The 22,867-nt window shown below is 37.0% G+C and overlaps 1 protein-coding gene across 1 annotated transcript in view; it reads right to left on the bottom strand.

Moving 5' to 3' along the window:
• PTPRR (protein tyrosine phosphatase receptor type R) overlaps positions 1-9,538 on the bottom strand; it is a gene marked incomplete at its 3' end in the record, with an annotated part of 263,199 nt that extends 253,661 nt beyond the window's left edge. The window contains exon 1 of the mRNA XM_080705235.1: positions 9,351-9,538. Within this exon, the coding sequence (XP_080561361.1) occupies positions 9,351-9,408 (58 nt within the window). The 5' untranslated portion in view covers positions 9,409-9,538. The remainder of the gene's footprint in view (positions 1-9,350) is intronic.
• Positions 9,539-22,867: the final 13,329 nt, after the last annotated feature.

Here is a 22,867-nt window from a genome sequence, read left to right as displayed (position 1 = left end):
CCCAGTGATCTAGAAGTTACATGGTTAAAAATGGTAAACAGGAGAGTCATTTGGTCAGTGTAGAAGGATTGTCAAGGCAGCAGGCAATGAAAGGGAGGCCTATAGAGGTATAAGCAGCAGCCCTAGTCACATTCTTGAACTTCTCACCCTCTGTTTGTCCTCCAAAAAACCAGTTAGGGAGGTGGCTTCTATGACAAATCTGGCCTACCCAGTAAACAAGGCCACAGTGCAATAGGAACTAGATATTTCAGAATTGTTGAGTCAATGTATATACTACACATTTCTACTTGCCATCAAGAAAAATCAAGATAAATTTATAATTCCCATGCATTTAAATAGGGACTTTCTGAAGACCTAATGCCAGAAACTATGCTTAGATAATACTTCCAGGTGAGGCACTGACAAAGATTTGGTGGATACATAGATGTTTTAGAGCATCAAAACCAATTAAAAACATGCATACATGGCCAGAGCTTATGCCTGTAGTAGATAAAAATTATGCACATAAAGCCCAAATGACAACAGTTGGAATTTACCCCAAGAATGTGTACTTCTCTTGCACTGGTTCAAATACAGAAATAAAAAAAAAATTATTCCAAACTACTAGTCAACACTTATCATCCAAACCCTCTCACCCCTAAATCAAATATTTTCTCATACTTATATGGAACTTATTTAGGTGGTGCAGGGTTGCATACATTATCCTATTTAACTCTTAACTACTTCAGTATTCTGCTAAAAGTTATATAAAACATGACATTTTCCCTTTTATTTTAATTTCTTTTTACTTCTGTTTAAGTTACTTTGTTTTCTTCCAGGGAGAGCTGAAAAAAGAAAAAAATATCTTTTACCAAGAAAGTAAAGTAAGTTTCTTATAATTTTATACCATTCCTTTATTTCAGTGGATGCTTGATCATTCGACCTAACTTACCATGATACATATTTGGCATGCTCCATATTGAGCATCTTTCCTAGGTAAGTAAAAGTCACCTAATGATAGTAGCCAATCCCGCACTTATGCATACTGCTTTATTTTCTCTCCAGTCTCCATCAAGAATTGAACTATTCTTTTCCTGAAATAGCCATAGAGTCTTGTTTAGTCTACAAATCAGTATATGTTGCTTTTATCCTTATGCTCTTTAAGTTATCTGTCCCCAAAAAACAAAAGTTTAGGGCTATCTTAGGCCATTCTTCTCATTTAAGTTAGAAAATGGGCATTACTTTAAATTTGAAGTAGGAAAAAACATTTTGCCAGGAAAACTTGGCAATTCCTTCACTGCAGCTAGACATATTGATCCAGACTATTGCTTAATGTAAACAATTAGCTTTGCTTTGTTGTTGGTCCCATGCAGCTGCATTTTTAATAGATATCATCATCTCAATATGTTGAAATCAAATGAGATTTGATTATGAGAAAAGTCTAGATAGTCATTATGAGTAGAAAGTGATTTAGATGAAAAGTGATAATTTTCACAACATAAATTTGCTAATTGTCTTTCAATGACAAATATCCTAATTATATAGGCACTTATTGTTACATTATGTGGTATGTGAACATTAGGAAATTTATCTTACAATATAATCTACTATTATATTTTTCTTTTCAAAGCTATCAGAGTCCTTTATATTGGGAGACATCAATTATATTCTAAGTATGTCAACATTTGTAAGTGCTTTGAAGTTCTTTCAAAATCTCCTTTAAAGGGAAAAATGGCTTCTCTATATTTTGAATTTGACTCCACCAAACAGCTTTGAAAATATTTAACAATAAACTTGCCATAAAATAAAACATCCGTGTTATAATTAACACAAATGACAAAGAACAGGCTTTAGATTCCATTGTCTTGTAAAAAGGAACTTTTTACCATTCATAAAACAATCTCCACTCTTCATGTATAATATTTCTCACAAGAAAAATGTATGGGATCAAAAAACTTTATGGTCTATAAAGACTATTTACACATGAAATAAGAGAAATAAAAAGTGTACAATAATGGAAGCACTTAGACGTTTTCTGTGATGGTTTGATTTTTGTTTGAGGGAGCAAGAAAAGGTGGGATTACTTTGGATCTTGATTTATTGAAGCCACTGTTTAACACTCCCACCTAATTTTGAATGCGTAAATGACTCATGTTTGCTATTACAAGACAGATGACAATCAATCCATAATCAGGATTAGAAGGTCTAAGTCTATTCCTTAGTGTACAGTTATTAGTCTATGTCACTTACCAATGTCTTGATCTCTTTAAAATAATTAACCCAATTTCTATTCTAAATCTGTACTAGATAGTCACCAAAGAGTATCTATTCATCTAGGAGGAATTCAACACACAATTATGTTACAAAAGCACCAGGCTCATGGAGAACAAACTTATGAGTAATCCATGTTTTGGTCCCGTTTCCATTTCTTTGTAACCAATAAATGTAAATTGAATTGAGGAAGCAGTAATACAGTCAATTTTCCTTTTTATGGGCATAAATATGAGATATAATCTATTTGTCAATATAATTTATCATAGTTCATTTTGCAAAATATACCCAATGATTTATTTATTCATTGAACATTCATTGATGGCATACTAGATAATAGGATGGTTTTAGAAAATGGGCATCCATACATAAAAGTTACAGTTCTATTATTGTTCTAAAACAGTATCAATATACAGGTTAAGTACCTTCATAAAGAAGTAAAACTGACACAAAAAATACAAGAAAGTTTCTTGAATGAGGTGGAGTATCAAAGGAAAGACATTTGATTATAATTTTAAGTTGGAGTAAGAGTCATCTAGAAAAAGATGTTTGTATTTTAGATACACTAAACTATGTAGAAAGGATGCAAGGCATGACGAATCAAAAGAAATTTGGTCTTAGCATAATAATGGTATGGAATGAAGGACATAGGGTGATAGAAAATAGGAATGGAGATAGGAAATAGCTGATTATAAGAGGCTTTGCCATGTCAATGAGTTTGTATTTAATTCTGAGAGAAGGAAGAGGAGATAGCGCTATTAAGTAATTTTATAAAGAGAGAACTTGATCAAAAATGATTTTAAAGTTTTACCCCAGACGTTATTATGAAGGATGAATTTGACAGGAGGTTATTCTGAGATATTTTAGGAGAAATAAGGACAAATCCTAAGGCAGTGACATGGACAAGAAGAGTAGAGAAGACTTGATGAGAAGAGTTGGTGACATTTTGTATAAAAATGGCAAAGGCAGGGTCAAAGATGAGTTATTAGTTTCAGGCTTGAGTGATTATGTGGGCTCCTGGTGGTATTCACAAGGATAAGAAAGATAAAACTAAGACAAATGTTGATGGGGACCGTGCTAAATACGAACAGTTTGGCGCAAGATTCTTGTTAAATGTCCAATGACGTCTAGGTGATTGTAATTATAGAAATGAGGTTCAGAAGCAATATCTGGGATAGAAATATGCATTTTGTATATATAGAAAATGATAATAGTAACACAAACATCTAGAGAGTACCAACTATTAAATAATAGAGGAAGACCTAAGAGGGGAACAAGGGAAGTAACAGCTGTCATGTCCAGTGAAAATAACTTTCAAAATTCAAAAAGAGATCAAATTAGTTAAATAATGTAAATATTCATTAGCAAGAAGGCATCTTATGATAAGCTCCATAATTATGCTTAAGAATGGGGTGATAAGATGAGGAGTGGAGTTAGCTGGTAAGTAGAAGAGAAACAAAGAAGAGAAGGAAAATGTGGATATTGCATCCCAAAATTTTGACAAGGTGCTAGAAATATGTTATCTCTAATATAAATATTCCTACGCCTCTCAAGTGCCAAAGAAGCAGATAGGCTTGCCTTCCTAGTGAGCCTTTAAATCCCCCTGTATATTAGCTTTCATATCACCTGGCCATTACTACACAAACAAGGCCTTTCACTAAGTGAAAATGTAGCAAACTAGCCAGGCATTAGATTGCTCAGCATCTGACAATCAGTTTAAAGTACTTTGTCACTCAGTACTTCTGGTCTCCAAAGTCCAACCTTGTTGCCCTTTATTTAGTAATAGTTGAAAAGTCCTCCAGAGACAGTACTATGTCTCTGGGCATTTGAGACTCTGAGAAAAGAATGTGCATTTTGGATAAAGAAGCTCTGTTTTGGAAGTGTCTAAGTTGACTAGATGGGTTTTTCATGGGTGCTGAGAAGAAATTAAATGCACATTGGAGATACTAGTAATAGCGCTGTGCTGTGTTTATTTTTCAACATATTTATTTATTGTTTAAAAGCATTTATACCAGGCACTGCCCTCAGGTATTAGTCAGGGCACAATACCCAGCAAATACAACGAAAATTAAAATAGACAAAAAAAATGTGCTTTTGAGAAGTTTACATTTTAAATCAGAGATGGGAGAACATAATAAGCAAAACAAACAAGTAAAATATATTGTATGTTAGGTGGTGAAAGACCTCTGGGGAAAAGCCAATCAGAGAATAGATTCCAGAGTTCCTTGTGTATGTGAAGGGAATGGAATATGAAATAAGAGAACAACTGAGGGCCCCATTAAGAAGGTAACATGTGAGTAAAGACTCAAAAGTTGTTGAGACATTAAGCCAACTAAGATAACTGGAAAGTGTTTCAGGCAAAGAACAATGCAAAATACATAAGCTGGGTGAACACCCAGTATCTTGTAGAAAGAGAAAGAAGACTAATATGACTGAAGGGAAATAATAAAAGTAGTAAGAAATGAGTAATAGTTAATGTGGGACTCTAGCAGATCTTGGGCCATTGTGAGAACTATGTTGAGTGGTTTTTGAATAGGGAAAACTGATTCTGGAGGTCTGTGGGACATCTTAAAAATCCCAAAATGTACTGTATCATTTTCCTATCAGTTTGTCTTTTAAGTGTGGTGCTTATGAAAATCACTTTCTAGGCTCTCTTGGCCCCATAATAGGAGTTCTTCTTTCTCTAGTTCTTGGCATAGAGAAATTCACTAAGCCCTTTTTTGAGAGTGCAGAGATAACTTTAAGAGACACATTAAAAGTATTCTTTGAGAATTGTGTGGCTATGAACATAGCTATGCCTGCATTAGTTTAGTAACTTGGTTTCCAAACTATGGGATATGTACACAACGAAATTTTACTCAGCCATAAAGTCAAACAAAATTATGTCATTTACATAGACATGGATGGAACTGGAGAACATTATGCTAATTGAGATTAGTCAGTCAAAAAAAGTAAAAAATCGGATGCTTTCCCTAATATGCGGAAGCTAGGAATAAAATGGGTCATAAGAGGAACTCTAGAAAAAGACGGAGAACCAATAGATAAGCAAATAAGTTGACCTAACTGAGGGGGATAGGAGGAACAAAGAGGGAAAATCTCTAATATACATTAAAAAACATATCAAAGTCAATCATTAAGCAGAACGTGAGAAGGGGGAATAGGGAAGGGAATGGGGTAGGAATTGGGAAAGGGCTAAATGAGTGATTACTATAATGTACCAATAAAAAATTACCTAAAAAAAGGAAAGAAAGTAGTCTTTGTGCCATTCAGAAAAAATGACAATAAAGACGAAGTAGAAATTTGAAATAAACTTTTCCAGTGCTTGAGGAGAGAGTACTGATTAAAATCTGTTTGTTTTCTTACAAAAGCATTCACTGGGGGCAGGGGAAAGCTTGCATTTGAGATTTTTTAAGATCTCAAATCTCCTCCTTCACAATTACAATACTACCCTATCAGTCATATCATCTCTTCAAATGTAATATGATTCTTTGGACAAAGAAAGAGAAGTAACCCTGAAGAAAATTATCTGTGGGTTTCACTTAATGATTTTTAAACAACTCTATTATTGAGGAAGCTTTTTTATTTATTTATTTATTTATTTTTGGTGGTACTGGGGGTAGAATCCAGGGGCTTTCTACGTCTGGGTTATGCTCCCAGACCTATTTTATATTTTTATTTGGAAACAGGGTCTCACTAACTTTCTGAGAGCCTCACTGAGTAGCCGAGGCTGGCTTCAAACCTGTGCGATCCTCCTGTCTCAGCCTCCCAAGCATAAATGTGCGCCACCACGCCCTGCCTTGAGGAAACTTTTAATTGCCTTCTTGGAGATTGCTGATGTAGTCTTTTTAACTGTAGTTTACATATTATGTTGGTTCACAGGAATAAGGAATAAGAACAAGTATGAAAGAAAAGATTTGGCACCACTAACTCAATGGTGGCCTGGGCTGTTAGAATCAGTAGATGATTTGATGGAGTCACTCCTCTGGGACCCTGAGTTTTCTTCCTGACTATGCTGTCAATTGGCACTTCACTGTTTTGGATCTTAGCTTTGCCATCCATAAAACAATCCATGAATGGACATTAACTATAACTGGCTTGTTAAGGAGATCTATGGAAATCACCTGCCATGTTGAGTCCAGCTGCTCTAATGAGCTCTATGCTCAGCAATTTCTTGATCTTACACACAATGGCAATTACATGGCATTATACCCCACTATTTTTGTGCCTATAGACATTACATACAGACCATAGTACCTCTTCCTACCAAGCCAGAACTCAGGGTCAAAATAATTTTTTCCCCCTTCAGAGTCATAGGCCACCATAACCAAACAATTAGAGGACAGCTTTTGGCTTGAAAACAATGCACTTCATTATCATTATGGAACATGGAAACAAATCATTATATAGCTAAGAAGATCTATATCCTGTCAACCAACTTCTCCCATTCTTAAAGCACTCTAAGAAGTTATCAGTTCTGCAAGCATAATGTACTAGTAACCTGGGCATAACCAAATGGATCCATTAGCTTTTTAGCCAAGAGGCCCAAATGTATAGAATTCATTTTCATTCTTTATGAAGTCTGCCTGTCCTGAGATCAGAGCCTCTGTCAAAGAAATAAATCCAGACATTCAACAAGTTGAGAAGTCAATGACTTCTTGGCTGTTTTCCTCCTATCTACTTATTTTCTTATTATCTGAATTTACAGGAGCTAAGATAAAAAAAATCAGTGGTTGTTTTTTAGTTCTGATGGAAAGCCTGAAAAATGTTATTAGATAACCATGATGAATTTTAATCTGATGACAGCTTGTGACCCACAATTACTGTTTAAAATTAAAATGCATCTGAAATGAAACTGGCAAGTCAACTACAATATAAAAATTTGCAATCTGTTGTGATAAAACACCTATCGAAAGCCTAATATTAAATATGAATGCAATTAATTTCTATGTAGCATATTGCAATTGAAATCTGGAAAAGACAGCCTTTAAATGCCATGCCTTATAAAATTCAAATGGACTGAATACTTATTTATTATTTTTTCAAATTCAGAAGTCAAAACAGAGATGGTTTTAGTAGAACACCCTTTGGCAGAGTTCCAAAGTATTACCTAGAGCTACAGACTTCTAGGTTTCTCCTTTGATGAACAAAAGTCCTCTATTTTCCCTTATCCCAAATGGTGATATGCAATAAACTAGAAATATTTTCTACATGACCAATTTTATGACTTGTAATTTAAAAGTCATGTTAGTTATTACTTTAAGCTATAATTACTTGATATACATTAAATGTAATCTTTAAGATTTGTTTACATATTAATTTCAAAAAATACACAGATATTTTTATCAGATAATTCAATACTAAACTTGATAAAAATTGAAACTTTTGGGAGAAATAAATGTTTGTATTAGACCTATCATTAAACAACAATGTAAGTAAAACCAATGCAGTAGATAAGTTTTTATCCCATATTTCAACATTTAAAAATGTATATGGCAATGAAAGGATTCATTACAAGCTGTTTGAAAATAATTTAATAACCAAGTCACTGCTTTTTTTTCTGGTTTTCAAAAGATACCAATGAACTACTGAAAATCATACAATATAACATCATAATTATAACAATTATCATGCATACTTAATTATAGCTTTAATACTCCTATATATTATTTGCTCAAAAGATTAAGAATATATTAAAGTAGCTAGAATAATACTCTATTTCATTCCCATTATTGCATACATAAAAAAGAATCACCAGCCAGGTGTGGTGACGCACGCTTGTAATCCCAGCACTTGGGAGGCTGAGACAGGAGGATCGCACAGGTTCGAAGCCAGCCTCAGCTACTACTGAGTGAGGTTCTCAGCAACTTAGACCCTGTTTCCAAATAAAGTATAAAATAGGTCTGGGAGTATAGCCTGGAGGCAGAAAAGCCCCTGGGTTTTACCCCCAGTACCACACACTCAAAAAAAGAATCACCCACTCTTTTTAAGAGCTATCCTAAGAATTGTAATTTCACAATCATATTTTTACTTACTACCTCCAGAACACAGTATGCACTCCGTAAATGTTAGCTGGGGAAATGGATGTGTGATTGGATGAGACACGCAGGAAAATGCCTTGGTTGCTACTGGACTATGGCAGGGACAACTGCTGTCGCAGTGGGGTTCCTAAAATCTCTCTGCCATGTTCTATTTGGGTTTACGGGTGTGTAAAAATCATAAAGAATTCAGTCCAGCAAGTCCCTGGACTACACACAGGTAGCATGTATTTAAAAATCAGGGTCTGTAAAGTCATGGGGCATAAAATTTCCAGGTACTTCCTAAATCTTGCTTCTATACAAGACCCAATGTGGTTCTGAAGTCTAATCTACTTATATTTGGGAACAGTCACTACTGGTTAGACCTCATCAAACCTACCCTAGGGACAGTACCCCTGGGGTTGACAGCTTTGGAACTGCGATTGGGATTTTGTCTGGTGCCAGCGGACGCTGACCATGGTGCTGAAAGAGAAAAGCGGAATCTACTTGAAATCTCTATTTATTGGTTTAGAAAATTCGAGCGACAAGAGCAGGGGCCAGAGGAGCCAGGAGCAGCATCGTGAATGTAAATCATGTATTTCTATCTGGGCGGAGATGTGGTCCCTCGGGTTACAGCCAGGGCATCTCTGTGAGAGCTCGCTAAACCGAGAGAGCCCTTATGAATGTAGGCTCTGCAGTAGAAAATGTTACCATCCAGCAGGCTGTCTTGTCTCTCTCCGGAAAAAAAAAAAATTGCAGTCGAGCAAATAGCCTAAAACAGAAGCAGGGAGTCCGGGGCTGGAGGGGCGGGGGGGGGGGGAGCAACGGGGAAGCAAAGCTGGATTCATATTGAAAATGTTCACTATTATCCGTACAAGGTAAAGAGAGATTAAGAGCTGATTTTAGCTTAAGTTTTCAACCTCGGACTTCCAACAGGTGTATTCCCTCACCTCTTCCCTGTCGGATACTGTCCTGCCTTGCCGTTTTCAGGCTTTCTATGAGAGCCAAGCTTTCCCTTGAGTCCTTAAGCATGTGCAGTTTCCCATCTCATCCACAGCGCCAGCTCTACGCCGGGCAACCCCTTACCTGCAGCGTGAAGATTAAGAAGCAGGCACAGCACAGGGAAGCCGACTGATCTGGGCATAGTGCTTGCATTGAGAGCTGAAGGAGGAACTCCGCCGCCACGACCCCACTTCAGGCAAAGTGCTATTAGAAAAAGCCACTGCCCAGGGTCCTCCGGTTTCCAGGATTCGTTCTCAGGGTCCTCGGCTGGGGTTTGCAGAGCGGTCTGTGGTGCCCATAGATTCAAGCACCAGCTTCACCTCCCGAAGAGATGGGGAGAGTAGGAGGCGCAGGGCGAGGGGGGCAGGAGCGGGGCGGGAGCGAGGCGCCCCGAGGTGGCGAATGCTTGGTCTTCTGGAAGCCCGCAGCCCTGGGGACGGTGGGGTGGACTCCCGCGCCAGGCGGGAGCAGGCAGCGCGGCCCCTAGTGCACCGCCTGCAGCAGCCCAGACGCGCCGCGGCTACTGAGCATGCCCAGCGCCGGCTCTCTCGCGGCACCGGAGTTTCAAATTGAAATTCCACTCCTCCGGGTCTTAGCAGCGGCTGCAGCTGCAATGGGAGCAGGCTCTGCTACCGCCGGGAGCCACTGGGGCGATCCTTAGGCACCTGGAGCCCATCAGAACACTAGAGGTGGGGTGGGGTGGGACTAGATGGGGGCAGACCAGAGACACCTAGGGAGGAAGCTGGAGGAAGCGTCTACACAGCCACCCACCCTTCCCCAAATCTTGGTCTACACGTGGACCGAGCTGGCAGCTGCTGAGAATAGGTGTTTGCAGATTGATCGGCTTCCCAGAAACTGCCTACAGTAATATAGGGAAACTGAGAATTTGGGGGTATTTGGGAAAGTGTTCCCAGGAGCAGCCTAGTGGTGTAGGCAGTAAACTGTGAATGCTGGGGTGAATTTCCCCTTTCTAAGAGCCCCCCCCTCTTTTTTTTCATTCCCCCCTTTTTTTCAACCCAAATCTTGCATGTAAACATCCTCTAGACTGGAGTCCTTAGTCTCTGACCATAGTGACTGAATGAAGTAAGGCCACGCTTCTAGGCTACTGAAATTGTAATCATGCCACCGAAGCAAAAGAAGGCACCTTTTTGTATTAGGAAAATAATGAACTTTAGCCTCCATCTTTCTTTCTTTTTTTTTCTTTTGCCGTTACTGGGAATGGAACCCAGGGGCATTCTACCTCCCAGCTACACCCCCAGCCCTATTTTTTATCCTTCATTTTGAAATAGGTTCTCACTGAGTTGCAAAGGGCCTCACTAAGTAGCTGAGGCTGTCCGCAAACTACGATCCTCCTGTCTCAGCCTCCCAAATGCTGGATTACAAGCGTGTGCCACCATACGCAGCCCATTTTTCTTTTCAAGGTAATAGAATTAATTTCCTTAACTCGGTTCCTCTGGCCTGGCTCTGTCTTTAGGAAGGTCCCCATAGTCTGCATAATATAAATGTTTTATACCTCCCTATACTTGGGATATAGAGTATATAGGGGCTAACTACTAGCTAAGAAGCCTCTCCGCAGACTTCTCTCCTGAAATGAACCCAGGACCACTTTTTGCTTCCCAGTCCTTTATGGCTGTTCTGTTTTTCCCCTAATTGTCTCCTTGTATCAACCCACCCTAGAGCTTATGAAGATTTAACTTTCATCTCACTTCTCCAGAAAGCCCTGGGCCAACACCAGAGGATAGTGGTCACAATGCTCCTTTCTCTTTGCCATGTGTTTTTCTCTCAGGTTTCCCTGGTAGGCATGGTATATCCGTGGTATGTTTTACAGTTGATGGCACCTGAGTATCTTTTGCCTTTTGCATTAACTTTAACGTTGAATAAAGTTGCTCTAGTCAAATGAAATATACTAAGTGCTCATTAAATTGAGCCACATACCTCATTCACTGCTTTCTCTCTTCATTCCTCTGAGAATTGGGACAACTAATGGGAAAGTGGCTACCCACCAGAATTTAAATGAGGCAAGTTCTCGCAGGATTTGAGAGCTCAGATGGCATTTCTTTTATAATTTATTTCTTCTCCAGTTCGAAGAGACAAGGCTGGGAATTGCATTCAGGCAGGTGGGAGAAGGGTAGAGTGAGATGTAATTTTGAATATTCTGGCAAGTATTCTCTCCTTAGAGACTATATATATATAGTTCTTGCACAAGTTTCATTTCTGTGCTACTATCATTTTTCCAAACCCACCCTACAATCTCTTACCTTATTCCACATTACTTTTCTTCAGCTTTCATTTTCTATTTCACTTTCTAACACATCAAAACATGCTACCTCATCAGACTCTCAAAAGAGCTCAGCGAGAGGGTATTTTACTTTAGTGATAGAGAAGAGAGCTACAGCTCAGTGAGGCTGCAAGTGACCAGTCATCCAGCCAGCGAGCGGCGAAGCTGGCGTTGAGACTGGGGTCTGGTGGCCCCTCCACCGTTTTGCCCTGCCTCCCTGCTTAGTGATAGGACTTTTATTACTCAGCCATAATGAAGAATGAAATCTTATCTTATGCATCAAAATGGATGAAATCGGAGGATATTATGTTAAGTGAAACAAGCCAGACACAGGACTACCAGGACCACTTCTCTGTGTTAAATGTAGATGCCAAAGATGACAACCTACCCGGACGTGGTGGTGCACGCTTGTAATCCCAGCATCTGAGGGTCGCAGTTCGCAGACAGCCTCAGCTACTTAGTGAGGCCCTTTGCAACTCAGTGACACCGTGTTTCAAAATAAAGAATAAAAAATAGGACTGGGGGTATAGCTCAGAGGTAGAATGCCCCTGGGTTCCAGGTTCCATCCCCAGTACCGAAAAAAAAAAAAAAAATATATATATATATATATATATATATATATATATATATATATATATGATGTTAGGATGTTGATTAGTAAAGTGGGCAGAGGGTGCATAGAAGGAGGCTGGATTTGATCAGTTCATATCATATGCATTTGAAATACCACACTGAATCCCATTAGTATGTATAATTAATACATGTGAATTCAAAGCAAAATATAAAACAATTGGAAACATTCTAAGTTCAGAAAAACAGTGGATGGTTAAGAGTATACTAATACAATTCCAAAGTATGAAATTAAACTTAAATGGAAATTTAGAATTTGTATTTCAAAAAACAGACTTGAAGACAGATAACAGCAAATATATTTTATAACAACACAGCTCTAGTTTTGTTAAGATTCATCTATGGAAGTATTTAATACACAGGCACACACATACATATATATATATGCTACTGGGGTTCCTGGAAACCCTTCGACCTCCAGGCTGCACTCCCAGGCCTATTTTATACATTTTTTATTTGGAAACAGAGTCACTTAATCCAGCATGGTTGGCTTCGAACCTGTGCGATCCTCCTGTCTCCGCCTCCTAAGCGCAGGGATTACAAGCATGCACCACCACACCGGGCTCAGTTCTATATATTCTAAAAAACAAAAATTAGGTAACCCAAACAGGGTAGATATTTTTTCAGCCCATATATAGACTATGCTGTTGTAGTAAACTACAAAATATTAAAGGCAGAGTCTGCTGTTGATTCATCATTAAAATTGTATTCAAAATGAAGTACAGACTTTCCTTGATGCCTGTGCTTGGTACCACTGTATTGTATTGTCATCCACTCTGGCTTTGCAAAGGTCAGATTCATCCAAGATGTCAGTAATAGATTTATTTACAAGCTGCTGACTCTCTTGCATTAGCTCTCTGTCCATACCAAGACATTAATCAGGCTGCACTTACCCCATCGATCATCCTAAGCAGCACACAGATGGAAGAGTCCTCTATTATGGCTTAGCCCAGCTACTTGGGGCCCTTCAGATACATTTTCCATAATGTTTAGCCATTCCTTTGGATCTCCTTGAATGAGGTTTCTTTGGAACAGCTTGTTCACCCAATAGCCTGAGACACTAAGAATATCCAGGGAATATAGCTATGGGCTGATTAAATCATTTAATCCTACCCTATTTTTGTTTTATTGTTTTCTCAAACAATTCCAAGCCAATCTAAATCAACATCCCCCAAATGTGGGATTCTACGCCTCTCTCATCGACTGCTCACTCTTTCAAACTAAAAGTCATAGTTCAGTGCCTCTCTCCTCCCTATTCTTCCTTCTTTTCCTGATTATTGTTGCTCTATAGTAGGGAAGGAGCTGGTGTACTAATTTATGGTTTTGAGTGAAGAGGCATTTTCTAAATAAAATCTCTGCTAAATATCTATACTTCTACAACCTGCAAAGGAGAGGTAGAAGAAATCTTACTAAAAATGTCTACTGACTATAACACAACCACTAATATATCCAATCAGTGAAGTGGCCATCTGCTTAGCAGTCATAACTTTGATTCATTCAACAGAAATCATGTATTCTTGGGTACCACTAGCATCTATATTCAGTGAATAAAGAAATATAATTTGAAATTAAATTACAGTACAATATGCAATAACATGTATATTCTAAAAACCATGAACTCATCGGAAATTTTATTGATATGTCATTTGATTTCAAATAAACACACATATATTGAGTACTGATGATGAACCAGAAAATATTTTTAAGTACTTGTGTTATACTACTAAAAGAGTAGACAAAGATTTCTGCCCTTTATAGAGCTTACATTCCAAATGAAATAAATGTATAGGTAACTATGCCTGCAAAACATAATTATATAGTGTGGTAGAATTTGATAGCTGCTATAGGAAAAGAAAAAAAATCAAAGTGAGGAAGGAAGGTCTAGGTATTGGTAGGGGGAAAGAGTGAGTACAAGGAGTTTGTAGAAATAAATAGGGTCTTTAAAAGTGGAGCCATGTGAAGAAAGTGAACATTGAACAGAGTTTGAAGTTGAGGAAGGAGTTATCAAAATAGATATTCTGATTATAGAATTTCCCAAGTAGCCATGTGCTGTGACACATGTTTGTAATCCCACCACTTGGTAGGCTGAGAAAGAAGGATCACAGGTTCAAGGCCAATGCGTGGTAACTTAGGAAGACCCCATTGCAAAATTAAAAAAAGAACTGGGGTATATCTCAGAGGTAGAGCACCCTGGCTTCAATTCCCATTAACTCTCAAAAAAGACAGAAATAAAACTTTCCAGGAAGGTGAGACAGCTACAGTAAAGGCCATTGTAATTCCATAGATCTCCCAACCAATCTTAAAAAAGAAACCCACACTGCATGAGACATAATTTCTAGTATATTTGAAAATATATGATATATGTTAAAGGAAATGTCAAATTAGACAAAACTAATATTTTTTTCCACCAGGGATTTTCATTAATACGAGTTTCACTGATTTCAAATTACAGTAATACAACTGTGAAAATAACAGTTATTAAAAAGACAAAGATTATAACTGAGACTAGTTGATATAGCAATCCAAATTCTACTGTCTATTCCATAGTTTAGTGTAAAACAAACATCTTATTCATTTAGAAATGTGGGTGCATATTTTGATAACTCCATTCATCTTAAGCAACTTAGAAGAAAACGTGAGCTTCCCTCATACAAAAAGTCAATCCAACATATTATACATGAGAAATCTAAGCAGAAAAAGAATGAGGAAATACTCAGCAAGCATCTTATGTTCTCAGTCTCCTGCTTGAAAAATGACATCAGAATATTTGGTTTAGATATTGTTCAATCCTGGTGAATAACAGTTTCACAAGTTTCTTAGTTCTTAAAATAGCTCAAACACATAACTTTGATCTTACAATATTTGGGGATATAATAGAATATAGCTTCACTTTATTTTTTAATAGAATCTTTTTTGTGTTTAATTCCATGTGGTAGGCACCAACCAGAATACTACTTTGTTGTGAATGCAATGAGAGAGAAAATATAAACCATCCCTCTTGCAAAGGATTCATCTGGAACCTTGAATCTTGGAAGTACTTTGCTTTAGAAAAGAAAGTAAGCAATCTAGTCTCTAACTTCAGAACTCAAATTAAAATCATATTTCATATTATATCTGTGACAAAAATGTTGATCACAGAGATGAGGACATGTACTATTTCACAACCAAATTCTGTTACGAATATGAAAATAAATTTAACTCTTTCTGAATCAGACAAAGTCAAAATACATAAAAGTCCAGCTTTTCCTCTCTATTTCTAGAAAGTGGGCAAGGCCAAGCATAATATTTCTGGTTTTCCACCTCTAAATTATTTTTCTTCAATTAGAAATTGGACATTCTATATTACAAAAGAAAGGTAGATTGCTATTTTGTCTATTGCACAATAGATGAAAAAGAAAAAATGTCCTTGAATTTTTATCAATTGATGATAAACACAGTTAACATGTTCATATGTCTAGTTTCCCCAACTCAGCCCTGGGGAAGATGTATTCTTTGCATGTCTGTGCATATAATTATTATTATTAACATAATTTTTTATTATTGGGAACATACTATGGATTTGGAAATTATTTCTTCACCTAGTTAATACTGTGGGAACATACTTTTGTGTCAATTAAGGTTTTTCACAGTCATTTTAAATGACTGCAAAGCATTGAATATAGCATTCTATTATTGATTTTCTTAGTTTTGTTTTGGCTCTGGGGAGGGGATTGAACTCAGGGGCATTCTACCTCCAAACTACTTTCCTAGCCCTTTGCTATTTATTTATTTACTTATTTCTTTGAAACAGGGTCTCATAATTTGCTGAGGTTGGTCTTGAACCTGCAATCCTCTTGTCTCAGCCTCCCAAATACTGAGATTACAAGTATGTACCACAACGCCCAGATGTTAACTAATTTTTTAGAGCTCATCTTCAATTAATCTGGGCTTCTTTAGGAGATCCAGAAAAGGCATTCACACAGTGCTTACTTAGTCTCTATAGCGCTTGAAAACATGTACAGATGAATGAGAGTTAAATTATGTCCAACATGGCAGTTCCAGTGCTGGTAGAGCCCTCACCCCATTCAAACAAAAAATTCTGAAGTGTCTGAGCCAGATAAGCTTTAAGGGGGATTGGGGGGATGGGGAGGGATCTGGGGTAAAGCCTGCCAAGTGCTGTGTGCATGTATGTCACTAGCACTATGATTTACAATATGATGTGAGACTATAATGCACCAATTAAAATACATTTTTTTAGAAAAAAAAAACAGATAGCATAGGACATCAGGGTCTCTGGGTAATACCTCGATCATCAGAAAATTAAGAATTACCTAAAGGCATGCATTCCAGTAGGGTCATGCCTGCTTTAAAATTACAGCTAAAAGCAGAAGATGGATAAGGAGTCATGTTCCTCTATCTCATTATCACTGGATAACTCAGTTGACTAACACTGAACTACCGTTGATAGAAAAGATTGTAAAGTGAATTATAAAAATAGAAATTATATGTAATTGTGGTATTTCCTTTCTTTATAAAAGTTCTTTTTTTTTTCTTATACTGGGCATAGTTGTACACACACTTGTAATCCCAGTACTTGTGAGGCTGAGACAGGAAGATCTCAGATTCTCGGCCAATCTCAGCTACTTAGTGAGGCCCTCCGCAACTTAGTGAGATCTTGTTTCAAAATAAAGAATAAAATAGGGCTGGAGGTGTAGCTTGGAGGTAAAATGCCCCAGGGTTCAATTTCCAGTTCCACACATACAAAAGAAAAACGGGTTTTTCCCCCCTTCCTTGTTGATCTCGTTATTTAAAAACGGGTAAGAAAGGACTGGGATGGGAACTGGAGAAGGGCTAAATGAGTGATGTGTGCATGTATGACTCTACCATCCTGTACCTCATCAAGATGCTTGTAATCAGTGAGACACTGTTTCAAAATAAAAAATAAAAATAGGGCTGGGAGTGTAGCTCAGAGGTAGAATGCCCCTGAGTTATCCCCAGGACTGCAAAAAAACCAAAAAACAAACAAACAAAACACACACACACACACACAAAAAAACTCATGTTGCAAAAATCTTCTTCATAGTGTGATTTTTCATTTCATTTTATAATGTGCTTTGATTAATAATCTTAAAATAGAGTAATAATTACTAAGCAGTCAAGATAGGTATTTTTTTATTTTTATTTTAATTTTTTTTAATTTTATTTTTTTTATTGGTGCACTGTATTCATACATCATAGTGGGATACAAACTTTTGTAGACATACATGCACACATCGCCCAGTCAGCTCCCACCCGATCCCCACCCCATTCTCTCCCCATCCCTCCTTCCCATGCTTGGCTTAGTGGTTGACATCTAGTATTATAGCAATTTATCCAAAATTAAAAATGATAATTTCACATAACAGTTTCATTTGTCTGATACCAAGCTTTTGATGACTTAAAGATAACATTTCAATATTTCTTTTTGCTTTCTTTCTTACCAGAGAATATTTTTTTTCTATTTTTTAGGTGAAACTATCATATATTTATATATTTATTTTTCAGAAAAAAAATCTATCCTAATATGGAATATGGACTCTAGATACCCAAAACGACATTGAAAAAGAACAAAGCTAGAAGATATATATTTTCTGATTTCAAACCATATAAAGCTACAATAATTGAAACAGTGTAGTACTGTTCTAAAGGCAGATATATAAACCATTGGAGTTAAATAAAAGCCTAGAGCTAAATTCTTCTCTATATTGTCAAGTTATTTTTGACAAGGTTTCCACGAACATTTGGTGGTGGAAATAATAATCTTTTAACTAAATATTGTTGAAAAATAATAATTACATGGAAAAGAATAAAATTGGACCCTTACCTAATCCCATATACAAATATTAACTCAAAATAGATAAAAGACCTAAATATAAATCTTAAGACTATAAAAATTTAGAAGAAAATCTGGGTCATAAAACCTCACAACATTGAAATTGGCAGTGATTTCTTGGATATGATTTCAATGGCACAGGCAACAGAAAAGTATACAAACTCCCTAAAAAATAAAAAAAAAATTGTATATCCAAAGACAATGTAAACAGTTAAAAGTTACTAGTAGAATGGGATAAAATATTTCCAAATGCTATATCTGAAGGTATATTAATATTCCAACTAGAAATCCTAAAAATTAACAACAATAAAGGCAAACAATACAATTTAGAGATAGGTAAAAGACTAACATAAATAATGAATCTCCACAGATAACCAATCTTAGTTGTCTGTTGGATGGAAAATCTTGTTTCTCTGGTTCTGGTGTGTGTTACCTATTTCTTCTTTATAGTTAATCTCTTTGAGTATTTTCTCTAGCTCTGGTTTTGAAGACATAAATTCCTTCAGTTTCTGTTTGTCATGGAAGCTTCTTATTTTTCCATCTAATTTGATAGAAAGTTTTGCTGGGTAGGAAATTTTTGGCTGGAAGTTGTTTTCTTTCAGAGTTTGGAATATGTTACTCCAAGCCCTTCTGGTTCTCATGACTTGGTTTGGGAAGTCTGGATTGATTCTAATTGGTTTTCCTCTGAATGTCACTTGGCCCTTTGTTTTTGTTGCCTTTAAGATTCTCTGCTTGGCTTCCACATTGGTCATTTTAACAATTATGTGGCGTGGGGATCCTCTTCTCCGATCCTGTCTAAAGGGAGTTCTATAAGTTTCCTGGACCTGTGTATCAACCTCTTGCTCTATGTTTGGAAAATTTTCTGCTATTACTTCCTTGAAGAGATTGTTGATCCCTTTAGTTTCACTTTCTTTTCCCTCCTCTATTCCAATTATTCTTAGGTTAGCTCTCTTAAAATGGGCCCATATTTCTTCAATATCAGATTCCTGCTGTCGGATATTTTTTCCTAGATTAGAAACTATGCGTTCATTTTTGGAATGATCATCTTCTAAGAGCGAGATTCTGTTCTCCATGTGGTCTAATCAGTTGTTTGTGCTTTGAATTGAGGCCTTTACTTCATTAATTGCATCCTTTATCTCTTTCTGGCTCTCTCTGAGTTCTTTTCGAAGCACCTCTCTTATTTCTACAGTTATTTTCCTGATTTGATCTTCTAGAAATCTCTGATTTTCTGTTTTATCGGGTTCTGATGTTGTGGGGTTGTGGGCATTCATTGCTCCAGTGTTATTCTTCTTTCCCATGATTTTGGAAGTTTGTGCCTTCTCTGGGTTCTTCCCTTGGGTCACTATGACTTCACTTAAGGTGTTCTGAATCTCGAGTCTGTAGTATCTCAGACCCCACTACTCCTTTACTGGGTTGTATCACAGAGTCTCCGACCCAGAGATTCGATAGAGGCTGCTTTAGACTATGGGGGGTTGCCAGGTTGCACGTTCTCCTATGGTGTGATATCTCTGCCACTGCCACTCCCCCACTGGGTCAAGTCCCTGGGAGTACAGTACTGGGATTTCTCCTTTGTGGCCCGCAATTTGACTCACTGTTCTTGAGTTCGCAGATGTAGCTGTACTGGACTCAGTGAATTCGCTGCTGCCGCCGCCGGTGACAATATAGTGCCGCTGCCACACCCTCGGCCGTGAGGCTAGCGTATTTTTTCTTCTCTGGTTTTGAGTTCCACTCTGAGTCCCTGCAGCATGTGCTGAGCTCCGCCACTGGTAGCTTTAGATGTTCCGTGTGCCGAAAGATCCCTCCTGGCTGTTCCGCAGCGGCTCACCTCGGCTTGCTGTGGCCGTCCGGTGAATTCGCCACTGCCGCTGGCAGTATGGTGCTGCTGCCACGTCCTCGGGCGTGAGGCCGGTGTATCTCCTCTGTCAAGATAGGTATTTTTGAATTTCGTTGATTCTTTTCTCTTAGTGGAGTTTTGGTTTCATTGACTTTTTTCTTTTTGTTTTTAATTTTAAAAATGTCTGCTTTTCTCATTATTATATTATGACCTATTTGCTTTAGATTCAGTTTATTCTTTCTAGATTCTTAAAGTAAGTCTTTGATCCATATTTAAAATACCATAGATTTCCATGTAACCACTGCTTTCAACTGCTTCTCACCAATATATTTTTATTTTTATTTTCTTTCTTTTTCAAATTAGTTTCACTTTTCTTATATAGTTTTCTCTTTAACTTATAGGTTATTTTAGAAGTGTGTTGTTTAATTTTCAAATATTTGAGGATTTTCAGATTTGTTTCATTTAATATCTTTTATTTTAATTCTATTATGATTTGAAATTATACTGTGTATGATCTTGTATAATTTCAATTATTTTAAATATGTTAGACTTGTTTATAGCCCAAAGATAGTCTATTTTGGATAATGTTTCATGTGTGCTCAGGAAAAAGAAAATGTTTATTCTGAATGTGTGAAATGTTCTAAAAATTTCAGATTAAGTTGGTTCCTAGTATTGTTATTCAGGACTTCTACATCCTTAGGGATTCTTTTAATTGCCTACTTGTCCTATTGGTTACTGAGGAATAGTATAGATTTATCTGAGCATGTATGTAGATATCTCTATTTTCCCTCCCAGTTCAGAACAACTTTAACTTCATGTGTGATGAAGATTTCTTGTTAGGTGCATATAGGATTCCTATTTCTTGGTGAATTAACCCTCCTATGATTATGTAACTGTCTTCATATTCTTTTAAATGTTCCTTGATGTGAAACCAACTTTGATTATATTAATATAACTATGAAAATGTAAGTTCAAGATGAAAGTTAGGGAGACAGTTATGGTTTAGCCCTGACTCACATTATCAGCTGGGCATTGTTACATAAACCCAGCATGGAATCAAGTACAATTTTCAGAATATTGAGAATTTTGATTCAATATTGAGAAGCTGAATCAAGAACATGCTTTTCATCTCCAATTGTCATCAAAACCTCTTTAAATACGTAGAACAGATCTGTAAGAGTGAGTTTAATTAATCATTGCTATCTACTTATTTAACAGGTCCTAAAATGGTTCCTAAAAATTAGTTATAATTGCAATCACATTTATGCTTGCTGAAAAAGGCCAAAGACCTTTTCAAATCTAGATGAAATTCCTTCAAAGATTCATCCAGAGGATCAAGAAGGTCAACAACAAATTATTTTATCTTTTATTTTGCCATTTCTACTTTGTTAAGAAAAAAAAGATAAAGTGAAATTCCATACCTAGAAAATATACTAGAACTGTTCGCTCCTTTGGTGGATGAGAGCATGGTTCACTGATTCTCTGCACTCAATGTCTGTGCTGGCCACCATGAATATGCCATTTAGCTTGATCTTTCTGGCCACCATGAATATGCCATTTAGCTTGATTAGCCAATTCATACACATGTGTGCCACTTGTCAGTGAGGGCCCAGATAAACAAGGCGACATGAATGGGCAAAATGTCCTCCTGTTTTCAGAAGAGAACTTTGCAAAGAAGCATACTGCTCCTACATCAGTAGGTCGAGTTTGGCTAGTTTGTGAGGATACTGTATCTGGCCATCAGGAGCTCATGGTGAGCCAAGCTCGATAACATCTAGGAGTGCTTCTCGAGCAGGCATCTGCTGGTTGTTACTGTCGTGTACTCCTTTGGAAAGATTCTTGCTGCAAGTTTTCTACTGAGTTTTGTTTAACTTCCTAAATGAGTAGATAATCCAGTTTAACATTTGAATTAATAACTTTTGGGTGACTTTCTGAAATTCCCAAACCCAAGTATCCTCTATGCTTTTTTAATTTCATACACATTAGAATGCCACACTCATCAATTATACATAAGACGTCCAAAGTGACCTAATGCCCTATGGTTCTTTGAGATTTTTCTAGTGTAAAGTTTTACCAAGTTCTAAAAAAACCACAACCCAGTAAAAGTCTAACTAGAAGTAGAAGCACACATGAGTACTGGAATGCTAAAATTGATGCATGAAGGGTTCTCTTTTTCCTTTCTCTCATCCCAGAATTATTTCCAAAGGAAGAGTATTAATGTAATCTTTTTCTGAACCTCATGTATATAGGGTGAAATCTCCCAAAGACAGGACACAGTGTTTTCCAACAATTAATTTTTGTATTGTTTAAACTATCTTTTAACATTATGCACAAATTTCAGACATACATTTAATTTATGTAACTTGACTGTAAATGAAAAAAAACCAGATCTATTGTGATAGTTAGAGCATAACAAAAAATTATTGCCTTCAGGATAAAGGAAGGGAATGGAAAATATACTGCAATTTAATTACAATTACATCCTATCTACTCTGAGCAATTATTGATTTTATCTGATGAGTCAAATCATAGCCCACTTAACCTAGTCCTCAATGTCAAAACTCAGTTCCCATATCTGGCATGAAATCTTTACTCACTTTTGAATTCATATGCAACTCCCTCTTCCCTCATTTTTTGGCCTGAATTATACTCATTGTCTTTGGTGACTGTTATTGTATGAGCTCCTCCAAGAAAGGTGCAGTTTCTCATTCATGTCTATTTCTAGTGCCCCACTCAGTGCCTGGCACATAAAATAGCACTCGTGCTGGGCATGGTGGCGCACGCTTGTAATCCCAGCGCTTGGGAGGCTGAGGCAGGAGGATTACACAGGTTCGAAGCCAGCCTCAGCTACTTAGTGAGGCTTTCAGCAATTTAGTGAGACCCTGTTTCCAAATAAAATATAAAAAAGGTCTGGGAGTATAGCCCGGAGGTAGAAAGCCTCTGGGTTCCACCCCCAGTACCATCAAATAAATAAATAAATAAATAAATAAATAAATAAATAAATAAAT

The sequence above is a fragment of the Muscardinus avellanarius genome (assembly GCF_963383645.1).
Source record: "Muscardinus avellanarius genome assembly, chromosome: 11".
NCBI lineage: Eukaryota > Metazoa > Chordata > Mammalia > Rodentia > Gliridae > Muscardinus > Muscardinus avellanarius.
This window is presented reverse-complemented; position numbering and strand designations above follow the sequence as displayed.